Source organism: Phasianus colchicus, chromosome 14, assembly GCF_987193195.1.
Source record: "Phasianus colchicus chromosome 14, bPhaCol1.hap1.1, whole genome shotgun sequence".
Classification (NCBI taxonomy): Eukaryota; Metazoa; Chordata; class Aves; order Galliformes; family Phasianidae; genus Phasianus; species Phasianus colchicus.
In genome coordinates this window covers 11,662,463-11,684,377 of record NC_143449.1, presented here as the reverse complement: position 1 = coordinate 11,684,377, position 21,915 = coordinate 11,662,463, and the positions used below count along the sequence as shown (strand labels likewise).

The window sequence follows — 21,915 nt, the reverse complement described above, 5'->3', positions numbered from 1 at the left end:
CCCGACAGACTGTTTTCTGTGAGCTGCTCTTACAAACAAACAATGCATACAGTGATATGATAGGGAAGACAGAAAACAGTTTTGCAGAAATAGACTTTCTTGTACTTGTCAATTGGTATCTTTCATTAAATAAGGTAAGGCACATTTTTAACAGAGGAGAATAAATGTCAATTTCACTTGGGAATATATTCACATTAAAACTTGTTTTTAGTTTCACACCTGTGCAATAATTGAACTTCATCAGCAAATTAGAACATGACAAGCATTGGTTGAACTATTAATGTTATTTCTGCATACTTACTGTAAAGTTTCAGTAATACTTGTAAGTTAGAACTCAGCAGTAGTTGGAAGTCAGCAGTAGGTCTGAAAATTGGTTACCAATCTGAGAATTAAGAAAATCCTTTTCTTAAGATTGGATGAATTAGATTTCTTTTTAATTATTTTTTACTCCACATTAATTAAAAAAAATAATAATACTCTTCCTGCTTTTAAATAATATATGATGTATTGGAATTCACTGAAGACTTGTAATTTCAAAAAAGCCATAAGTTGTAAGCCATAAAATTCCCACGCTCACCCTGGAAGTTGAGGAGAGCTGCATTCCAGCAAGCTACCTTGCCTTTCTTAGATTAATTGTGCGCTGCAGCTCAGCTGGCGCTTAGCTAATGCCGTACAAGTATTAGAAATGTGTTAACACTAATCTTTTTAATTACAGTGTAAACTCTATCAAATTAAAAATAGGATTGCACGTTTCTTTATTTTAAATGCAACACCTGTACTGACTCTGTTAATGAGACAATGGATGTCATTTCTAGTTTTTATGCCCTCCTTTCAGCTCTGCCTGTTCATTTGTGAGCTGAAAACAATAGCTGGGTCACACTGGAATTTAGTGGAATAAAAGAGATGTTAACAGGAAAACTTAGACTATCCATCTCAGATATGGTAAAATGTGACAAGTTTGTAGCATGTACTTTAACAGACTTTTATGTTTTCTTGCAAGATTTTATTCTGAATAACTGGTATCACAAAAAAAAGCATGGGTTTATTTAACTTGTAGGAAGAAGGAAGGCTTGACAAATGTCACTTGATAACACTTGACTGTTATCTCAGCAGTTCTCTCTTAGAAGAGGATACACAGTTTATGCCAATATGAAGATTGTATTATTTCTTTTCTGCATTCATGAGATCAGTGATAGCTGATTGAAGTGAATGATCCACAGGAGAAAATAGAATAACAAAGATTCCCAAGATACATTAGACTGAACAGATGAAGTTGTTGAAGTTTTAAGGGATCAGGGACATCTCCCTCATCTTCCTTCTTCACTTATTTCTACACTGGCTGGAAATTTTAAAAAGAGAGATTGTTATTCTTTCAACATAATAGGAAAAATATTTCATCAGTGATTGTACTGTTTTACCTTTTGCTACACTGAGAACTTCATCCTGTTCTGTATTATTCTTACAGTAAAAATATCCTAAAAATAGTGCACTGTTAACAAAAAAAATAAGGACTGAATTGTTGTCCATGCTTGCTTGGTAGCATTTTCAAGAACGTTATCTTACATTAAGATTTTTTAAGGACCTAGGGTTAAAGCTTTTTAGAAGTAGTGACACTGCGGCCATTTGAATGTTAATGTGGACCAGTTAAAACTTTGGGCATCTCTTAACAGAAGTTAAGCTTTTATTTTTTTCTTTTTGGTAGTTGTTAGTTATCTTGTGTCTCATCATATCATCTGAAAACTAATCCCCAGAGGTTTAGCCTGGAAGATCTAGGAAGTTAGGATGGGGAGATTAAACCTGAGATCAGGTTTATCACCAGACCAACTGAACTTCTACTGTGCTGCTTTATGGGGAACCAGTTTTGAATCTTGTCCATAGGACGGATTCATGTGCTGAAGAGCTTTGGTGACAGGTGGTGAGACATCCTGGCTAGTGATGAAATCTTGCAGTGGGCTTGCTTCACATGAAGGCCCAGATTTCATTCAGGTGCTGCCATAATAATTCTTTGGATGTGGAACAAAGAAGATGGCTCATTGACCTTTTTAAAATAAGTGGGAAACCTAAGTATGATTTGATTTAGCAGATTAGTCTCTGGGCCTAGTTACAAGTAGTCTGCAGTGAAACACAGTGGAGATTAGAAGGCACGGGTCTTAGAGCAGCATGTTTCTAAGCAGGAATGCATGCAAGGTGTAGTTGCAGGTTACCTCTTAGAGAGCCATGTTAGAAACATTGTGGTAAAATGTGCCTGTTGAGGAGTTTGAGTTGTTGACCCCTACTGCAGCAGTGTCATTCTCAACTGTATACATCCCACTGCATCAAAGCCAAGTACAGAACCCTGACCAGATAATTAATTACAGAATCTCTTACGAAAAGCTATTGTGTTAAAGTTGGTATAAACACATTCAAAAGTAACTTCCTAAAACTTTAAATCAAATAAATTATGATATTTAACTGTCAGTCTCCTTACAGTGTAAAAACAGATGAGTTGTAGTTCTGGCTTAATGTTTAGATAGTGTAATTTACTTTCTCATGTGTGATTGGGATCTGTTCCTAAATGGGAAACTGTTCAACAGCTTAGTTACTGTAGCATTTTAAAAACTGACTTATTAATCTGGTTTCTTTTTCTGTTTAGAACTTTTTTTTTCTTGTTATTCTGTACATAGCAGCTAGATATTAACATACACAGGACTTGGAGGAATGACTCTTTGTAAGAGGAGGCACTAAGATTTTAAGTACCCTTTTCTGTTATCCTCAAAATTTAAGCTACTCATAGCCAGCAAAGTGCGTACACTGCCTAGTGTCACATATCAACTGAAAAGTAATGCCCAGAGATTCATAAGAATAAAGGAATAATTTTTGAATCACACTTAAAATTCAGGTAGGAGTTTGGTTTGGTTACCGTGTGTTCTTCTCATTCTATACCATCTGCAGTGTAACATGGTCAGTAGTTAATCTGTTTGTCTGCAGTAAATAGGTACTCTTCTGCCCTAATGATTGAGGATGATAACAGAGAATGAGTTCTTAAGCTACTGTAACAATTTAGGAGACTATGATAAATGCAATTAAAAAAAAGTGAACAAACGTTTTGCAAAACAACACGGCAGATACACCTTATTTTGATTAAGGTTTGATTGTCTGATTCAGAAATTGACTTGTCATTAAGAATGTTGTACTGTGACAATGTGCACAATACTTTGCCTTGCTCACATTGCTTATGGTTAGTTGTGATAGGAGTAACCTTCATTTTGTATGTTTCTAGGATGTGTGCTGTGTTTGGTGGTATCTATTGTCTTCGCCATTCCGTGCAGTGCCTTGTAGTGGACAAAGAATCAGGACGGTAAGGATAATATAAGTAACCTCCTGTTTATATACAAAATACAGATGAAAAATGTGTTAGGTCAATTTAAAAAAAAAAAAAAAAGATTCTTCAAAGATCCTCCTTGATATTAATAACACATCAACCTTGATTAAAAGTAATTTGTGTATAGGTCCTCCAGAACAAGGAAAGTGGGTCTAGAATATAGAAACTAAATTAATTTCCCTGTGATATTACTACAGCTCCTGATCACCCAAGCTTGGAAGACAAATCATTTCAGCTGCCGGGGGCTGGTGATGAGTGATGTTAGTTTTCCTTGTGGCCTTACCTACTCTAATTGATTTTCATCAGATGACAACAAAGCCCTCTGTTATTGCGTTTTTAAAAATGGAGCTCACCTAAAGACTCATCAGATTAATCTCTGCTGATAATGCATGTCACTCCAAGAGAAAAGACTTTAATGAGTTTTTAGGTAGATTGTTGTCATAAACTATGCTGCCCTCTTATTCTAGGATAAATTCTTTTACAATATCAGGCCTGTAGGCAAGCTTAAAGTTGAGCTAAGAAAAATCAACCCGTAGTTTTTTCCATAGTGGCATTTTTTTAACACCTCTGTAGATTATCATGGTGTGTGTTATGTACGTTCTATCAGTCATTAGACTACCTGTAAACTTTGACTCTTAAGATTCTTTTTGTTCATTTTTCAGATGTAATTGAAAACTTGAAAACATTCTGTAGAAAAAACAAGCTAGAAACTATGTAGGAATATCAGTAGTTTGTCTTGATTACAAATAAGTTAAACAAAATACACATAGACAAATTGTGCAGTGTTCATGACTAGTTTATAAGCGTTTTTCATAGACTTCCAAATTTTATTAAGGTTTTAGTTTTTTAGGGTTTTTTTCAGTGTACATGTAGCACAATTTATGCTTATAGACAGAGCCTTGATTTTTCATCTCAAATTTCTTATTGTCCCTTTAGTATTTTAATCTAACCCTAAGTATCAACAGACTTCATTCCAACTCTCCTCCAGACACGGCTAACATTCTGTCTGGATCAGAAAACGAACAAACAGTTCAGTATCTAGATTAACTGCTTTTTCACTGTTTTTTACTATCTCTAATTGTATGTACAGAGAGTAGTCAATGATAGTCCCAACCTCCCCAGTTATTTTTAGCATGTTTTTCTGTCCCTTTTTGAAAGTAAGATTCACAGGAGACAGCATGAAAGTATGTAAACTTTCAGACATACTTGTTTTAAAGTTTTATTAATTCACTTGTGAATTTCTATTTTTTATTGTCAAATTATGTCCAGGGTTGTAATACGTATGCAAAACTTTCTGCGCTCTTGATGGAAAGCTAATGCGTTGTTAGAAAATAAAAAAAAAAAAATACCCACCATGTTGCTTAGTTTGAGGTTAGAGCAAATTGAATGTATTCATGATGATTATTTTCTTTTTTGTTATTTTCTCCATTTTTACTGTAGGTCACTTATTTGGCTTTGTCTGATGAACTTCAGAGTATTTTAGGTTGCAGGTGTTGTATTGATCAAATAAATGTCTATTATTAGTATTACTTTTAAAATATGTTTCCAGTTATTTAATCACGTCTCGAAAATGGAAGATATATGAGAAATGGAAATTTATACATCTGTAATAAAAAGATATAGCAAACACATAGTAATTTACATATGTGTCTTGAAATACTGCATACCGGCTTTGTCAGTGCTGGTAAGTCCATTTCAAGGATGTCGCCCTTAGTCCATTAGTTTGGATAATGAGCCCTATAAAGTACATTTATAACTCGTGGCACTGCAAGGAGATGGATTCTAATTTTCATCCTTTTATCTAGACACATTGAAAGAAGGTCAATGGAGGGTTCTGTATGATTCATTGTCCCAACACATATCAGATGACGGAGACCTGATAATGTCAGTGCATAAGTGTCTTCCATATTTGGAAGCAGTACTTGAAAGAAATTTTCTCAGCATCATCCTTTGAAGTAAAGTGGAGACTGATATGAAAAGCACTGTCTCTTTTCTGTTCAGAATCTTATCAAACACGCGGCCTGATAGCTATTCCTAACAAAGGAGAGGAAACAACACTTACCAGGAAAATAAAAAGCATGTAGCTGCTTTTGCTGGCTTTGAGTGATATAACATGACATTTAATCAACCTTTCTCCTTCGATTACACGTAGGGGGGTGGCAGGGGAAATTGTTTCATAAACAATAAGAAAGGTTATAATTAGGTAAGAACTGTAACAGCTTGATTTCCTTGTTTATTTGTAATATTCAAATGAGTGCTTGTGAAAGAAATCAGGTTAACATTAAGAAAAAACTTCTTAAAGTTGCAAGTGAAATGCAAACACGTGTTGAACAGAATGTGACTGTAACTGTGAAAAGTACTGCATATTTAAAGTTAAACAATACTTACACCATTTGATTTTTAATTACCACTTTGCAAATTTTCTGCTACATTTGAATATAGGTATATATGTAACATTCAGATTCCTATGAAACAGACATCAGAAGTTAGCATTATAAAAGTGTGCTTACTTTTTATTAACTTCGTACTTTTTTATGTAAGTATTGCCTTCACCCTTCTTCATTTTTCATTTCTGACTAGAGGAAGCAATGTAAAATCCTAACCCTGCTAAAGCTAGTGACAGCTGACTGCTGTTACTTATCTAGGTTTGATTCTCATCTTCTCTACTTGTATAGATGGTCTTGATCACAGAAGTTACAATAATGTTTATTCCTAAGGCACAACATGCATGTCATGGCATTTACCGATAGGGGAATAATGTGCAATGGGGAGAAAATAACACCATGATGGTAACACCCACAAAATCATTCAGAGTATGACTTTTGCATGTAATATAAAGTGTGAAATATATGCTATTTTCATGCACAAATGACAGTGTTGTTAATTTAAGTCTGTTTTCCTTGTAAAGTTACAGATTTATTAATATTCTAACATGTACTTAAAAATTGTATATACCATGTAGAACATAGAATTATAGGATTTCTTTATCAATTGTTTAGGAGTTCACATGATAAAAATGTACAGAAAATTCATTTGACGGATATAAATGATGTTCTGTGTAACATATAAAACATACATACTTCTGGTACTTTGTCTGAATTCATTAATTTGGTTTGAATTTTTTCAACAGATGCAAAGCAGTTGTTGATCATTTTGGACAAAGAATAAGTGCCAGCTATTTTATAGTGGAAGACAGTTACCTTTCAGAGAGCGTATGCGTAAATGTATGTTACAGGTATGTAGTAAAACAGTAAATATAGTGTATCTCTTCAAACAACAGCGTATAAAGTACTCTGCAAATTAAACTTAAAAGAATATTGTTTCCTAATTAATCTTTGTAGCACAGCCTAGTTCTGTGCATAGGTCTTCTCTTCCTTGTATATACTTGCAATTTTTTTCGTCTTTCTGAAATGACATATTTTTCTTTTTATTTAATTACAGGCAGCTCTCCAGAGCAGTGCTCATTACAGATCAATCTGTGCTAAAGACAGATTCAGAGCAGCAGGTACATACAATTTTGTTTCACTTAGCTCTTTATGAACTGTATGTATTAATGTTTAAACTGCTTAACTGTTATGAATTAGCTTATGCTCTTGTTTCTGCTTGAATTGAGGTTTTTGGTCAGCTCTCTCTACTGATATTTGTACTGATAAAACTGCTAGTAATAGGTCTATATTTTAGTTCTGTGCCTTATGTTTCCCTGATTGTTGGTTCATGCAATATTAATTAACAGTTTCTCGTGTAAGATTTAATGTTTTTTTATAACACTCATGTCTATAGATTGAGATTCTTTTCATATTTGTTCAGATCTCTTCAGTTTTCTGCTTTGTCAGTCTTTTAAGGTCAGCAATCTGTGTTAAGTGTTTTTTCAGCATGCTTCCTGTATTCTCACATATTAAATACTGTCTACAGGCTAAGAATATAGATGACAGAGAAGCGTATTCTTCCTAACCATTGTTACTAGCAGTCTTGCATTAAAGTACTCCTCTTGTTCCCATATAATAGCTGTCTTGCTAACAGAATTCCTAAACTGTCATCATTTTGGAAAGGACTGTGCTGCGAGGTTTTCTTTCTATTTTGCTTTTGAAGATGTTCCAAACAAAGATGGCCTTATTGACTTCTGTAAAAATTTGTGTATGCATGTTCTCTGCAGGGTTGATCCCACAGATTATTGTTAGTAAGTCAGAAAATAAAATTCTATAATAACTTGCAGTTATTTTTCACCTTTACTTATTTCTCTTGGTTACTTCATATTCTGTATTACTTTGCTTTAACAGAAGTTTTTTTCATAATAGAAACACTTTATCACAGGTTATACGTACAGAAATTGTAATTGCTCCTCTAGAGCTTTTTACATATATTGCATAAATGGATATTTATGGGATTGGTAAACTTTAGCAGATGATGAAGCAGATACAGTTTTTCTGTGACTATGCAAGTATTTATTCTGAATTTCTTGATAAATATTTGTGAAGCCCAGATAATCTGACTTTTTTTGTAGAAGTCTAAAGATATTAAAACTCTGTATTTTTTAACAGATTTATCTTTCAGTAACTTTCCATAATTCATTGTGTGTACCTATGCCTGGATAGCATAAGTGTGGTTTTTTTGTATTCTAAATTCTGCTACTGGGCAGATCTAATAATTACCAGCCATTTCTTAATACTGTGATTTACTTGCAGTACAGTGGATACCAAACAACTTCTAATTAAATAGTTGATGAAAGTTAGTAGAGTTGCAGTCTGTAATATTTTAGTGTAAGTTAATACAGCCTAGAGAAATAGCTATTGAATTCAACTTTATATTCAAAATTTTCTCTTTCTGCTTGGTAGGTTTCTATTTTGACAGTGCCTCCAGTGGATTTAGGACAACCAGCAGTTTGTGTCATTGAGCTGTGTTCCTCAACTATGACATGCATGAAGGACACATGTAAGTATATATGCATATGGTATATGTAATCTTAACTGTGTTTCTTTTGTCTCTCTTTTGTCAACTCTGGAACAAAATTTTAAGAAATTTTGACTAATTTTAAATTTTAATTTTAAAATTTTAACAAAATTTTAATTCCTTTATTACCTAGTGGTAATTTGTTATATGAGAAAAGTCAGTACTAAGTTACTGTTGTCAGCAGATAAAAGAACTGGTCCGCTGTCTGTTTTTTACACTAACTCAGTGCTTAGGAACATCATATCGGACTCTTGTTGCACTCATTTTGTCTTCATTTGAATTTATGCACAGTAGTGATATCTTTAAAATGTTATTGTGGTTCTCATGACAGTGACATGTTATCTTTATTTCTAATTAAGATAAAAATTAAGCACTGCCTTTACAATCATGTGGCAAACTTGAAAGTTGTAGTTTTGTTAATAATGGGATACAATTCTGTTTGCTTTACAGTAATTATAAATTAGTACCATTTTTTTGTTGTTGTTTGCAGTGTAAAATTTCACACTGTATGTTTTGTTTATTCTGCAAGATTATAAAGGCTATTAAAGATACAGAATGGCAGATATGTTAGTGGAGAGCTCTAGGATATTGTTACTCCTCCACTGTAACAGAGATTCTACAGTCTCTTAAGTCAAAATGTGAGGATTTTTTTTTTAACTTAGACATGGTTGGTTTTCTATAATTTTTCTGTCAAGAATTTCTCTTAGCACTGTAATTAAAATGCCAAAAACCACTCAAAGTATTTTTTGTTTCTGAAAAAAGGCATGTAAGCACAAACCTGTGGGTTGAGTTATATAGATGTTAATTTTTTCCTTGAACTCCTTCACAAAATATGATACATTATTTAGTGAAGTTTGTATTGAAATGAGTTGTATTTTAGAAATAGCTCAGTTCTAGTTATGGGAAATATTTATATGTTTTTTAAAAAAAAACAAACTTGCACATAATTATCTGTAAAGAGCTTTTAACCTGACTGATTCCTTTTTTTGAGCAATTATTTAAGATAAGTTTACAAATACATCTGCTCTTTCATCACACTGCATAAATGACAGGCACATAATCTGTATTGCCAGTTGAGTGGAACCAAACTCCTTCACTTGCCCTAAAAATTGAGACTGTAATGATGAAATCATGAACTGAACTCATCGTTCTTCTTGCTGGAAGAATTACTTGAAGACAAATGTTGGCAACCACTGTAACTAATGCAGTTATACCTGAGTAAATCAAATATAATCAAAATATGTACTGATGACTGTAACTCATAGCCATAACCTTAAAGGTAATAAAAAGAGATTTTGCAGGAAGTAAATCATGAACTTTAGTGATTTAGAGCTGGGTGTTTTGTTTTGTTGGAAGAACAGAAAGAATAGGTTGTGTTACAGTGTTTGTAGTTGTAAACATTTAGTTAATGATACAAGAAGACTTTTCATTGTCACTGCCTGTGCTTCACAGTAATTTAAGTTACTGTGAGTAGCCTAAGCAGGCAGAGTAAAATTCCAAATTCCTACTCAGTCCCAATTTAGCCATTACTGAAGGGTGTTGATTAAATACTGGTATTTGTGGGTTAAGTATGTTGCTGAACTGCTTGATTGTCAAAGACTGTGGAATGTGCTCAAAGATGTTCTTCTAGTTTCTAGTTATTCTTAATTGAAAATACAAATTTGTTCTTCTATGGTCTTGCTTTTCTTGATATTACTAGTCACCTATTCATAGAACAATATTCTCCTAGTCTGTAGTACTGATGTTAAATTGTACTTTGATCTCTAATTTATGTGGATGAGAGAGTATAATTGTAAGATTCATGGGTGAAAGGCAGTTATGGCACACTGGTACCTGGTGTACTCAAGAACTCAGAAGAATGAGTTTGAATGAATATGACTCACATGTTGTATGTTGAAGAATGGCATGAGGAATTCATGTTTTGTGAGGTGTTTGTTTTTAAGTAATTTGGTAACATTACTTTGGAATGGAAATTAATATTTAAGTATGTGTACATGAGCTCATATCTATTACTTGTTTCAAAATGTTTCATCCTGCAACTTTGGTTCCTCCTTAGTTTTGTGATGAGCTTCTGTGATAAACCTCTTAAGAAAACGTATGTGATATATATACAGTGTATTTTACATAATACAGTCCTAATCTGGGCTACAGGGAAATGATTTATATGAAGAGCAGTGACTTCTAACAGCCTACTGTGCCTCTGTAAAAATTGTAATTGGTATCTATATATCTGCATACTGGCAATTGTAATTAATTTGTGTTATCTTTCACAGATTTAGTCCATTTAACCTGTCCATCAACAAAAACTGCTAGGGAAGATTTAGAGCCTGTTGTACAGAAGTTATTCAGTCTAAATGCTGAAACAGAAAAAGGTAAAAATAACTATGTATGATATGAAAAATAGGACATAGCTATTATTGTACATCTGAATCCACCATCAGTGAGCATATGTGGTGAGCTGCTACTTAGATGACAGCATTTCAAAGCAAAGGAATCTGTTGAGAGTGAGATTATGATTAGGCAGATATCATGTTTCTTGTATTTAATGATATAATGTTCCAAGTGTTCTTCAGCTGCAGTGTACCTTCAGTGTACAAGGATCATAGATTTAAGTGTCTAGGACTCTTCTAATGTTTAGCACTTTTTTCCCCCATGGAAATATATTTGCTCCTCAGCACGTCTTTCAAAGGCGCAGTAAAGAAATTAATTATTTGTGCACCTTTTATTTTTTTTCCAAACTCCTGCTTTTAGTGATTTCTATCACTTCTCTGTGATAAATAAATGAATAAATAAATAAATGAATAATAAAATATCACAGAACCCCAGAAGTTATCTGCTTTTTCCTGTGGCTGCCAGATGTGCTCAGTGCTCCAGTCTTTACTTCTCGTCTGCCTTTAACTATCCTAATGCTGTTACTTATTCTTTCCATCTTCAAGTGCTTCCTTGTTCACTATTTATGAAATTCTCTGGATTCTGCTGTAAGCAGTGGAAGTGTGAAGTTTTCACCCTCTGCATTGTTACTGAGAAGACAGATTTCCAATCATTTGCAGTAGTTTTTTCCTATATTTGAGAAATTTTGCCAGCTTCTTTGATGAACTTTGATCGTGAGATGGACAGTTTCTCAGCGCCAGAGTAGCTATTAACAAAGCAGACATCTCTGAGATACTTTGAGCTAGTTTCACAGAAATACTTGAAATTTAGTCTCATGATCTTTAATTTAGTTGTACTTTTGATAAGTGCTCATGTAACAGGTGGTGTGTGTGTAGAAGCTGATGCCATGTTCTAACCCTGACAGTCTTTTTAAATAGTCTGCTCATTCTTAAATGTAGCAAGTTGTAGTTCTGCTATTAGAAACCAATTCTCCCCTGTCCATAGAAGTGTTTGATTGTATATATGTAAGTTAATAAGGTTTGGATATATTTTAAAACACAGTCTGTTTGCTTATAATAGTTGCTCTAAAGCTTCACTCACTCCTGGTCACTTCATGAGTTCAGTTAGAATTTTTTCATATTGAAAAAAAACAAGCAGCACATTCTTTTATGTACGTACTCCTTGTTTTTCCTCTCAGATTTCTGTAACCACAAAAATGTTTTGTGAAAAGTTGATTTCTTTTTCTCATAATCCTGCTTTTCTGTGTTTTTTACCTATTTTGTTCTTTTTTTAGTGAAAAAGCAAGTAGCTTATTGCACAACAGTTGGAAACAATGTTAAATAAAACCCATTTTCCTACTTTTTTTGTTTACAGGAAAAGGCAAGCTTTATTTTGATATCCCAAAAATGTAAATTTTTCAGTAGATTTGTAGTACAAGAGCCTATGTAAGAGTAATAAGTTATTTACAGCTAGAGTTTGCAAGTAAAAAACATGCGGCAAGTGCTTTTCATGATTGCATTTGTTAATTTAAAGCCTGCTGATTTCAAACCATAAACCTTTAAAATATATGTTAAATTTTCAACACAGTGCCATGTATTTTGAAGAATCAATTGGTGAAGAAAAGATTAGCTTGCAGTTTAGCATCTTTTAGTCATTGGGGGAGGGGAGATAACATTAATCTTAATGTTTAAAGTGATCCAGTTTTGAAATGATAGATTGTTTAGAACCTGACTGAAATTCTTCTGTCGAAACTGTGTGATCATGGGGTCCTCAGGTGCACTGAGGCACTGAAAAGCTAGTTTTCACTGACACACAGGCCTTTTTATCATCAGGATGAGGTAGTGGTCGTATTTTAATTAAAATGTCAGAACAAATACTGTTGGAGTTATTGAAAATGAATCACCAGATAAAGTGAGCACTGGGCCATGGCAGGTCAAAGAGGCAAAGTCACCTGGAGAAGAGGACTCCATTCATTTTCCTGCCTAAAAGAGAAAGAAGTTGCTTTTATGAGCGATGTGAACTTTTAAATACATTAAAGAGCATCTTGCCCTGTATTAAGACTCAGACTTTCACAGGCTGATGAATTTAATTTGTATTTCAGATTATGCAGGATGTTTAGCACTTCTTTTTTCTTAAAGTATTTGACAGTTATAAAAGGATACTAAAGGAGTAGTGTAGCTTTATCTTTTTTTTTCTAATTCAACTGTTTTAAAACACTGTTTTTAATGTTGTTATATAGTAGTTTTTTCCTTGGAAAGAAGTAAATCTCACTGGGTCTTTTACAGGTTTCATTTATTTTAGAGGATCTAAAACAGCAAAAATGGGACAGCAAATATGCCAAACAAATAGTATCTATTAAGCCTAGAAACTGTGTTGTGTTTGTTGCATTCTGCACTGTTATAAAGTGACCTTCATCTTTCAAGAGGGTTTGTTTGTTTGTTTGTTTTTTTGCCAGTACACAGAGGAATTTATATGAACGTGCAAAGTAACTGCAAGAAGGTATAAGTCATGACTAATCAAGTCACAATTTATGGTCATTTTGTATTCACTGTGTACAAGTATTGTAACACAATTCAAGTCCACAACAAGTATAGATAAATATAAATTAATGAGTTTTTGGAAATTAGCAATATTTCCAAAGTATAGAGTCATTACATGTTGCATATCTCAAATAGAATGCTTCTGGTTTTAGGTAATTCTTTATCTGCAGTTAATATGAGGAGTATTCTTTGCTGATTTTTATTTAAATGTCATTTGTTTAAACTGTGAGCATTGGTGAGTCTCCTCAGATTGGCCTAAAGAATTCCAACCTTTAAGCACACAAAAGTCCATAATGGAAAGAGTTCCCATACAAAGATAAACTATTAAATGAGGGGGGGGAAGTATGCATGAAAAATGACTTTGAATATTCAGTGCAGCTTTGAGTTGGAGCACTCATTCAACCCATCATTTGCTCATGGAATTTGTCCAAAATAAACTAGATATCATGAAGTGTAAAATGGTTACATTTAGACTAAGCTTCTTGGTACTAATCATTCAGGTGATAATGCGTTCTTCTGTGGCATATTGAGTACAGAATAAGTAGGATTTACGTGCCTGTGAGAAACATAAGTATAATGAAAGAGTATATCTGAAAACAATGGAAAGTAAGATTAAATAATTTAAAAATACATGTTTATCCTTGTCATATATTATGGTAATGTTGTGTTAATTAACTGACTTTTTATGTGCTAGATTATGTATTTCTTTTATTACACGTAAATACTGACTATAAGAACCACTATTTTTCTTTTCTTTTTTACAGAAACTGAAGGTGAAGAACTGGAAAAACCTAGAGTCCTCTGGGCAGTATATTTTAACATGAGAGATTCTTCAGGAATTGACAGAAATTCATACAGTGGTTTGCCCTCAAATGTGTATGTCTGTTCTGGCCCAGACTCAGCTTTAGGAAATGACTGTGCTGTCAAACAGGTTAGTAGGACTACTGTTTTTTTGAATGCAGAATTTCTATTTGAAGTATAGTACTGTCTGTTTTTCGTCTGGGTTATTCTGCCTTTTGCTAAATAAGCAATAATAATATATCTATAAAGCTTCACAACTGGACAGAAAAACAAAGTGAATGTCAGTGGAATTGAGAATGGAAGAAACTTCAGAAAAGGGCAGTTAGTGTATTGACATTAGGAGTAGCAGATGGTTAATCCAAAAAAGAATAGAGTATTTAGAAAGTAGTAGTACCTGAAGATGATGTTCTTGGTAGGATTGTTACTTGCTTTAAAACTGTTATTTCAGTGGTAGAGCCCTCTAATGTGTGTAGTCTTTTGCATGTCAGGTTAAAGGAGGAAATTGTAGAGAAGCAGTATAAATGAAAAGTCAGAAAATCCTGTTTACAGGTTAACTTGGAAAAGATGTTAAAGTAGTTTAATACCTGTAGGATTTAGCCACAAACCCAAAACCTACTGGGGCAAGAATACAGCATAATTACTAGTCTGTTACGTTAAGCTATCTGTCTCAGCTGACCTTGCCTTTACTTTAGTACCACTGTATAAAAAAATTTGTAGTGCAGTTGTGTCTCTGAAAGCATTGAGGGGAATCTCACTCTACTTAACCTTGAGATACTATTTGGCACAAAATCACATTCAGTTCTAACTTTTATTTCCCAGTATTTGGATGTCTGTGTATCTTTTTTCACCTAGCTGGAATCCTGAATTGAGAACCACTTGCAACTTGCCTGATAGTAGACATAACTGAACAGTACTCATATAGAGACAAAATACTAGTTTTTTTGAATGCGAAAGGTTAGAAGTGAAAGCTCCATAGAAAAAAAGTCGGTGAAGAAATTGTGAAGTAGCTGCCCTCTATGTTGGCTGTAGGTGGAGTATGCAGGAACATGAGATCATCAGGGGTGCATTCTTAGAAATTTGCTACTATTCATGTACTGCTGAACAGGAGAAGACAAAATCTTAAGACTATGACTCATTCAGCGGGAGACTGCAGGATTGCTTTTCCTTTGCTCTTCCATTCAAAGAGCAGTTTTGACAAGGAAAGTATAAATTCTTAGGCAAATCTGCCACAGCAGTTACTATGATGTCAGGGTGCTTTCAGACCTGATCTGTGAGAACATTTTTACATCTTTGTAGTATTAACTGGTACTACTCGTTTTTAAAGCTGTTTTTTTAATGGCTCTGTTCAGAGAATGTACATGCTATCTTCTAACTAGTTGCAGGATTTTTTATGACTAAGTCATAAACCTCTTAAAATAAGAGTTTAAAATGTTAAGGTTGACATAGTCTGAACTGTAGGGTCAGAACAGTGTAATTAAGGCTAATAGTACCCTTAATTTTGCTTTACAAGGCAATCATTTGCCTCCTCATAGGATAAAGGATTGTAAAGACAAAAAATAATGCAAGACAATTATTATGGTAGCAGTTTTAAATTGTAAATGAATCCTTTCTTAAATGAGATTTTTTTCAAGATAACTTGAATCTCTACCAGTTAAAAGTGGTTTAAAATCTCTTTTATATGTGTTAAACGGCCTATTTATAATTCAGGTAGCCACCTTTTCTAGCATTCAGCTTTGTTCTATCTTAAGTGCTCAATTTCTGACTAATGAGTAGATCAAGAAGTTTGTAAGCAGCATAATTGTTGTAGTTTGCCTTTATCTCAGTGATGGTCAACAGATTTCATGTAGAAGTTAACTGAGTACATATCAGGAGAAAAAGTCGAAATAAGCTCGAATCTCTGGCTTTCAGAAAGAGTAGAAGTTAAGGGTTTTTGAACCTATTTTAGATTTTGAAACAGGCAGTCACTGATTTGAGTGAAAATGATCTTAGCGTAAACATGTTTGTAATTAAAAGTTATGATGGGGAGAAAGAAAAGCAAGAAGTGTACATTAAGACCAAATGAATGTAAGGCAGTTAGAACATACTCTTCCCATCTACTGTGCAGGTACCTTTGAGACAAGTGGAGGAGGATGATAGACATGAAATCAGCTGTGCCCTCTGCTCCCAAATCACTTTCATTTTCCTAGCAGCTAGTAAAAATCTTTAAACATGAATTACATATAAATTCATAGATTAGATTATATTTTTAAAACAGTTTGTATTAGTTTTGGTGATGAATCATATGCAATTTTCCAAGCTATCTAACCAATTCTCTTCACTATTTTTTTTCATTATTGTCATTAGTTATTACTAATTTCTGTTAGGTTCTTTGAATGTATTGATGGTACATTTATTGTGCTACCTCACCTTACAAATAATGATTATCCATTTGCAGCTCAGTACACAGATTACTTAATTCTTGTTTTATTTTTAACTTAGTGATAAATTTTTTGTGTAATGTTAGTTTAATAATATTGATTAGTCTGTGTGCCATCAAGGGGAGTAGTTAGGATGAAGTAAAGCAGTAATAAAACATACTTTTATTCAACTTTAAGCAATTTGACAGTTGTAAGTTGGAGTGCAAGTGCTTCACATGCTTACATCTTACTGCATAATCAAATGTGCACTTAAACCTCTGGTATACTTAACTATGAAGGAGCTATTTACTAACTTAATTACTTACAGTAAATATCAATATGCTATTATAAAGAATATGTCAAGTTATTAGTTATTCAGCGTGACTTCAGCTGGGTAAGGTTAACTTAAAAAATTGTCAGACCTGAAAGCACTCTGTACCATTAAATTGTTCAATTATAATCAATGTCATCATGTCCTACATGGCATACTGAGGATTTCTTTCCTCATAATTATTTGACCATTTTTGTTCTCCGACTAATTGGAGGCTAAAAATTGTCCAGAAATGCAACTGGAAATGTTTATATGCTCTAGTTTTTTATATGTTTAGTGCAAAATACGGCATTTTTCATCGATATTCTATTATGTATAGTAATTCAAATATGTTTTTGATGTTTCAAGGACATTCACAGCCTTGAAATATTTCTCTTACATTCAAAAATGTACCTTTTTAAGACTTTTATTGGATTGCTCTCCTTTGTCTTTCAGACTTATTAGGCAGAGTTTTTAAATTGCTAAACGATATTTTGAATATTTTTTGTATATTTATTCACATGCTAATATAAATTGTTTTTTTAAAGTTATGAATGGGTATGGAAAAGTGAAATTTAGGAAGCGGAGTGAAAAATGAAATTGAACTGGGAGTAGGCAGGATCATTTAGGCATTTAATGAAGAACCCCTACATTCAGTTGCTGGTGATACAAATCCACTACTGGTAAGCAGTCAGGTTTATCACAGAAAGCTGTTTGGTACGTGCTCAGTGCTGTATTAATCTGAAAACGATTCTCCCTTGTCCAGGAATCCACATTATGTAATCAACCTTAGCAGTTGGCAGTAAATGACCCTACTGACAGATTTTTTGGTGCAGCATCTGCTAATAGTATGAATATAAAAATTACCCGTATTGTTGCCCCTGTGGGTGCTCTCATTATGGGTTATTTTTAGGGCATAGTTTACTAAACAGGCAAAATTGAGAGACAGTGAAGAAAGGCAAAACAGAACTGGTGTCTGTATCAATTGTCTCCATTTGCTGTGGAATCCAAGGGGGTTGGAAAAGAAAACCTTGATGGTTGTTGTGATGGTTTAACTTCAGTAGGGAGCTCAGCAGCACTATGCCACTGTCGCTCTGCTTCCTCAGAAGGACAGGGAAAGAAAAAACTATGAAAAGAAAGCTCATGGATTGAGATAAGGACAGGAAGATCGCTCACCAGTTACTGTCATAGGCAAAACAGACTTTGTGTAAAGGCAACTCATGTAATTTATTGCCTGTTAGCAACAAATTAGAGCAGTGAGAAGGAAAATTGCCTTCCCCCATCCACCCTCTTCTACCTCATCCCCCTGAGCAGTGCAGAGGAATGGGGTCTGCAGTCAGCCCATAACACTTTGCCTCTGCGTTCCTTCATGGTCACTCCCTGCCTGTACTCCAGGGGTTCCCTCCCTCCTGCTGTCCTTCTTGAATGGACACCGCGTGGGCTCCCCATGCAGCTGCAGCTCTTCAGACATGTTCCAGTGTGGCTCCATACCATGGTGTTCATCCTTCAGAAATTGCCCTAGCACAGGTCCTCACAAGTGGCACCTCCTGCCCCACCACAGGCTTCTCTCCATAGGCAACAGCCTGGGGTCTGTTCCTTTAGGGGGGCATTCTGTGAGCTGCGGTTTCCTTCAGGCTGCATTCACTGCTGCACCATGGGCTTCTCCATGAGATCTTTTCCATATGGGCTGCAAGAGGACAGCCTGCTCTGACATGGGCCTCTCCAGGGGCGTGGGGGAACTTCTGCTCTGGTACTAACAATTTCCTGGCTTTGCTGGATTCTTCTCTCTGGAAAGAGGCAAGATCTTTCCCATCTCTTTGAGTTAAACTGGAGTTAGAGATATTTTTGTAGTGGAAAAGAGTTTTTTAGACAACTGCAGGATATGTTTACAAAACTGCCAAAATATTAAGTCAGTATTGATCTGAAAGAATAGATAATTTAGATTTCTGCACCATATTTACATAACATATTACATTCCAAGGTATAATTGTTTTATTGTGTCTGTCTTCTTTAATAGGCTGAGACTATTTTCCAGGAAATGTTTCCTACAGAGGAATTTTGTCCAGCACCACCAAATCCAGAAGATATTATTTATGATGAAGATGAGATTACAGCAGAAGAGACAGGATTCAATAATTCACCAGAGACAAAACCTGAATCCTCACTTCAGGAAAGCAGTAGTAGAGGTAGTACTGGTGTTAAAGAGCATATTGAGGAATGAATTAGCTCTGTTCTCTTAGCAGAAGAGGCACTTGGCAGAAGTTAAAGGGAGGAAGGGCAAAAAAAAAAAAAAAAAAAAAAGAGATTGAAAAAAACAAATGGTGATACTATTTGTGATTGCCTTACTTTCCTTAGCTTGAATAATCTTTCTTATTCAAATAGCTTCATTAATAGCTATTCCTCAATAAAGTCATAAGCCTAACTGGCCCAGGGATGTTAACAGTTGAAATAAGATAAAAATCATGAAACAAAGTATTTGAATTTAAGATGTTAAAATATAATTCATTATCTGTTGTGATAATCTGGTTTTGGTTTACATCTTGGAAAGAATCCTGTATCTTTTAGACAGTGAAGTCAAAACTAACTGAAAGATCGTGAAAGGTTGCTTACTAGTAAGAGGATCACCTTCTGTTATAAAGTGTCAGAGTTCTGCTAAAAGTCATTATGCCTGTGCTAGTTCAATGTCAGCTTCATTATCTGTAATTCAGATTGCTTTTTAGGAAAGAATCTTAAAGGTGATAATATTGACGGTTCTGGAATGGCTTTAGAATACATGAGATGTCATGTTTAATTTGCATAGTGGAAAAAAAATTAGTGGTTTTGAAACTGAAGCCATGAATTAGAAATAAGTATAGTTCAGTGGATGTTCCACATAGGGAACAGTTTTTACATTCAGAATGTTTTCCCTTTAGAAGATTGCATAATCACACATTTTTACCAGACACTTTATTTTCTGTAGCACAATTCAAACTTAATGCTAGACTTCCCAACAAAATTCAAACTCATCTACTGAGCATAACTATTGTTATCTTCCCCAGATTTATGGTAGTGTTTGGACCTGCGATAAGCCAGTAATCTTTTTTTTGCAAGTATGATGTCTGAGCATTTTAGCAATGAATTGAGGTTTTCCTGCAGAGAAGGTAAACCTGCTGAGGAAGAGATTCAACTGCTAATTCTAAAGGTTTGTATTGATCCCAGTTAATGGGATTAAAACTAGTGTGATAGCTGTACATGCTATGTTTTGTAATGATGATCATAAAACATTTATACAATAAAATTTATTAAACTATTTATAACAGTAGTTTATATAAAGAGTTACGGAATGAGAAAGCTGTTGTAAATGACCAGGATAGACTTGCACTTCTTCTGAACACTGCTTGAAATTAGACATTCGGATTATGAAAAACTAGCATTTATTTTAAGATTTACCTTAAAACATACACGAGATTAACAGTGTGTCCAAATATAGAGATCAGTGAATTCTAATGAGCCAGAGTTTAAACTTGCACTTGAGTTTAGGTATAGTTCTAGCAGTGCTAAAAGAGTGTGTAAACAAGAATGCCACTGAGTGATGAGTATTCAGCATTGTCTGAACTTGACCAAATTTTTGTAGAGTTTCAAAGTGCATGTGCCTGCCTTTAAAGTGGCTTCGTGCCATAAAGGTTAATTTAATTATTTTTTTACAGCATGACTGATACAGTTAACTTTGTCTTGCATCATAATACGTTGTCCAATTTGCATTTCAAAAACTAGTTTTTTAGTGCTTACCTTCTTCGCATCTTGGATAGACATTGTTGTGCATATAATCCCAAAGACCCCAGAAAAATGTCATTATAATGTTACCAGTGTTAAACAATAGTTATCTTTGGATGCTTGTTGTTGAGCAGTTATATATATTATATTATTAAGCAGACTTACTCTTTGTTAACTGTAATTACTTTGTGTGTATTGGAAAGCATGAGTATCTAGTGATTGTATTTAACATCTAAAAATTTGTGAAAGTGGAGGACCTAGTACCTCTTGTCTTTTGGTAGTGGGGATCATAGTTGAATTTTTCATTTTCTATATTTACAAGGAAATTGTCTGATGAAAATTAAAGGTTTGCTTGCAAGTGTATTTTTGTGTGTTTTCTTTCAACCAAACAAGAAAAGGAGTTCGTTTGCTAGCAGAAACTTTCTGATAATTTTGTTCTTTACTTTCAGCATGTTTCCAACTGTAATATGATTGAAGTTTAATGTGTGTTGACAGTATGTTTACATAAAATGTTTTACATAAAATAACAAATTTTTAAAAAGTAACATCTTAGTACTTAATATTTGTGTGAAGCAAAGTTTGATAATCCTGCAAATGTGATTTTAGATGAGACGGAATAATCTGCAAGTTATAGGTTATGACTTCACACTACATTGATTGCTTAAAAATGTTTTCATGCTTTATTCTTGTGGTAAATGGAAACATAAAGTGCTTTTCCTATGCTACTTGAGTACCCAATTGCAAACTTACTTGCACTACCAGTAGATAACACTTTTTATTTTACAGAACTGCATTTTGTTCTTGCTTTAAATGATTTAAGCATACAAAGTGAGGGTTAAGCTTATTTGAAGTAGTTTTTAAGGCTTGTCATACAGGATGTATTCAAAAGATAACATGACTTTTTAAAAACTGGCAATTTATCTGTAGGATTATTAATAAATCAAGTTAAAGAAAGATAAGGTTAATTGAATTTTTAAACAAGTAGCTGTATTATCCTTCAAGCACCTTGGAGCTCATACAATATTCACACTTTTTTTTTTTGAGGAGTGCTTTGATATGTTTGAATTCCTTTTTTAATGAGTACTTTCTTTTTCACTTGGTTAATTGGGTTAACCCTTAATATTCAAACAGTCAATTTTATGCCGTTTTCCTTTCTGCTGTTGTATTGCCTTATCTCTGTGATGGCAATCAGTTACCCTTCCTTTGGAAGTATTTTCAGTTATGAAGCTGCTACGTCTGCTTTTTTCTGGTGATGATGATGCTTAGGGCCATTTGACAGGTAATCATTAGAACTTGGATCCTTGCAGGCTATGGGGTCTTTTATCCTATCATTGCTGGGGGATTTATGTAGGTAACTCCTATTAATGTTAATGGGACTTGCATGTGTAAATCCTCCTTGCATCAATGGGAAAATTGACCCCTGGAAAAAGAAAATCT

The 21,915-nt window shown here is 34.0% G+C and overlaps 1 protein-coding gene across 4 annotated transcripts in view; it reads left to right on the top strand.

Annotated features, from left to right (window-relative positions):
* The window catches only part of CHM (CHM Rab escort protein), a 96,473-nt gene that overhangs the window by 38,000 nt on the left and 36,558 nt on the right, over positions 1–21,915 (top strand). Inside the window, exons 9-16 of one of the 4 annotated variants that reach the window (XM_031594305.2) lie at positions 3,260–3,337; positions 6,492–6,596; positions 6,803–6,866; positions 8,194–8,290; positions 10,582–10,680; positions 13,983–14,149; positions 18,743–18,911; positions 19,764–21,488. In XM_031594305.2, coding sequence (XP_031450165.2) covers positions 3,260–3,337; positions 6,492–6,596; positions 6,803–6,866; positions 8,194–8,290; positions 10,582–10,680; positions 13,983–14,149; positions 18,743–18,911; positions 19,764–19,774 — 790 coding nt within the window. In that variant the 3' untranslated portion in view covers positions 19,775–21,488. Of the gene's footprint in view, positions 1–3,259; positions 3,338–6,491; positions 6,597–6,802; positions 6,867–8,193; positions 8,291–10,581; positions 10,681–13,982; positions 14,150–18,742; positions 21,490–21,915 lie in introns of those variants that run through there. The other 3 variants (XR_016471085.1, XR_016471086.1, XM_031594304.2) reach the window with 3 other exon arrangements.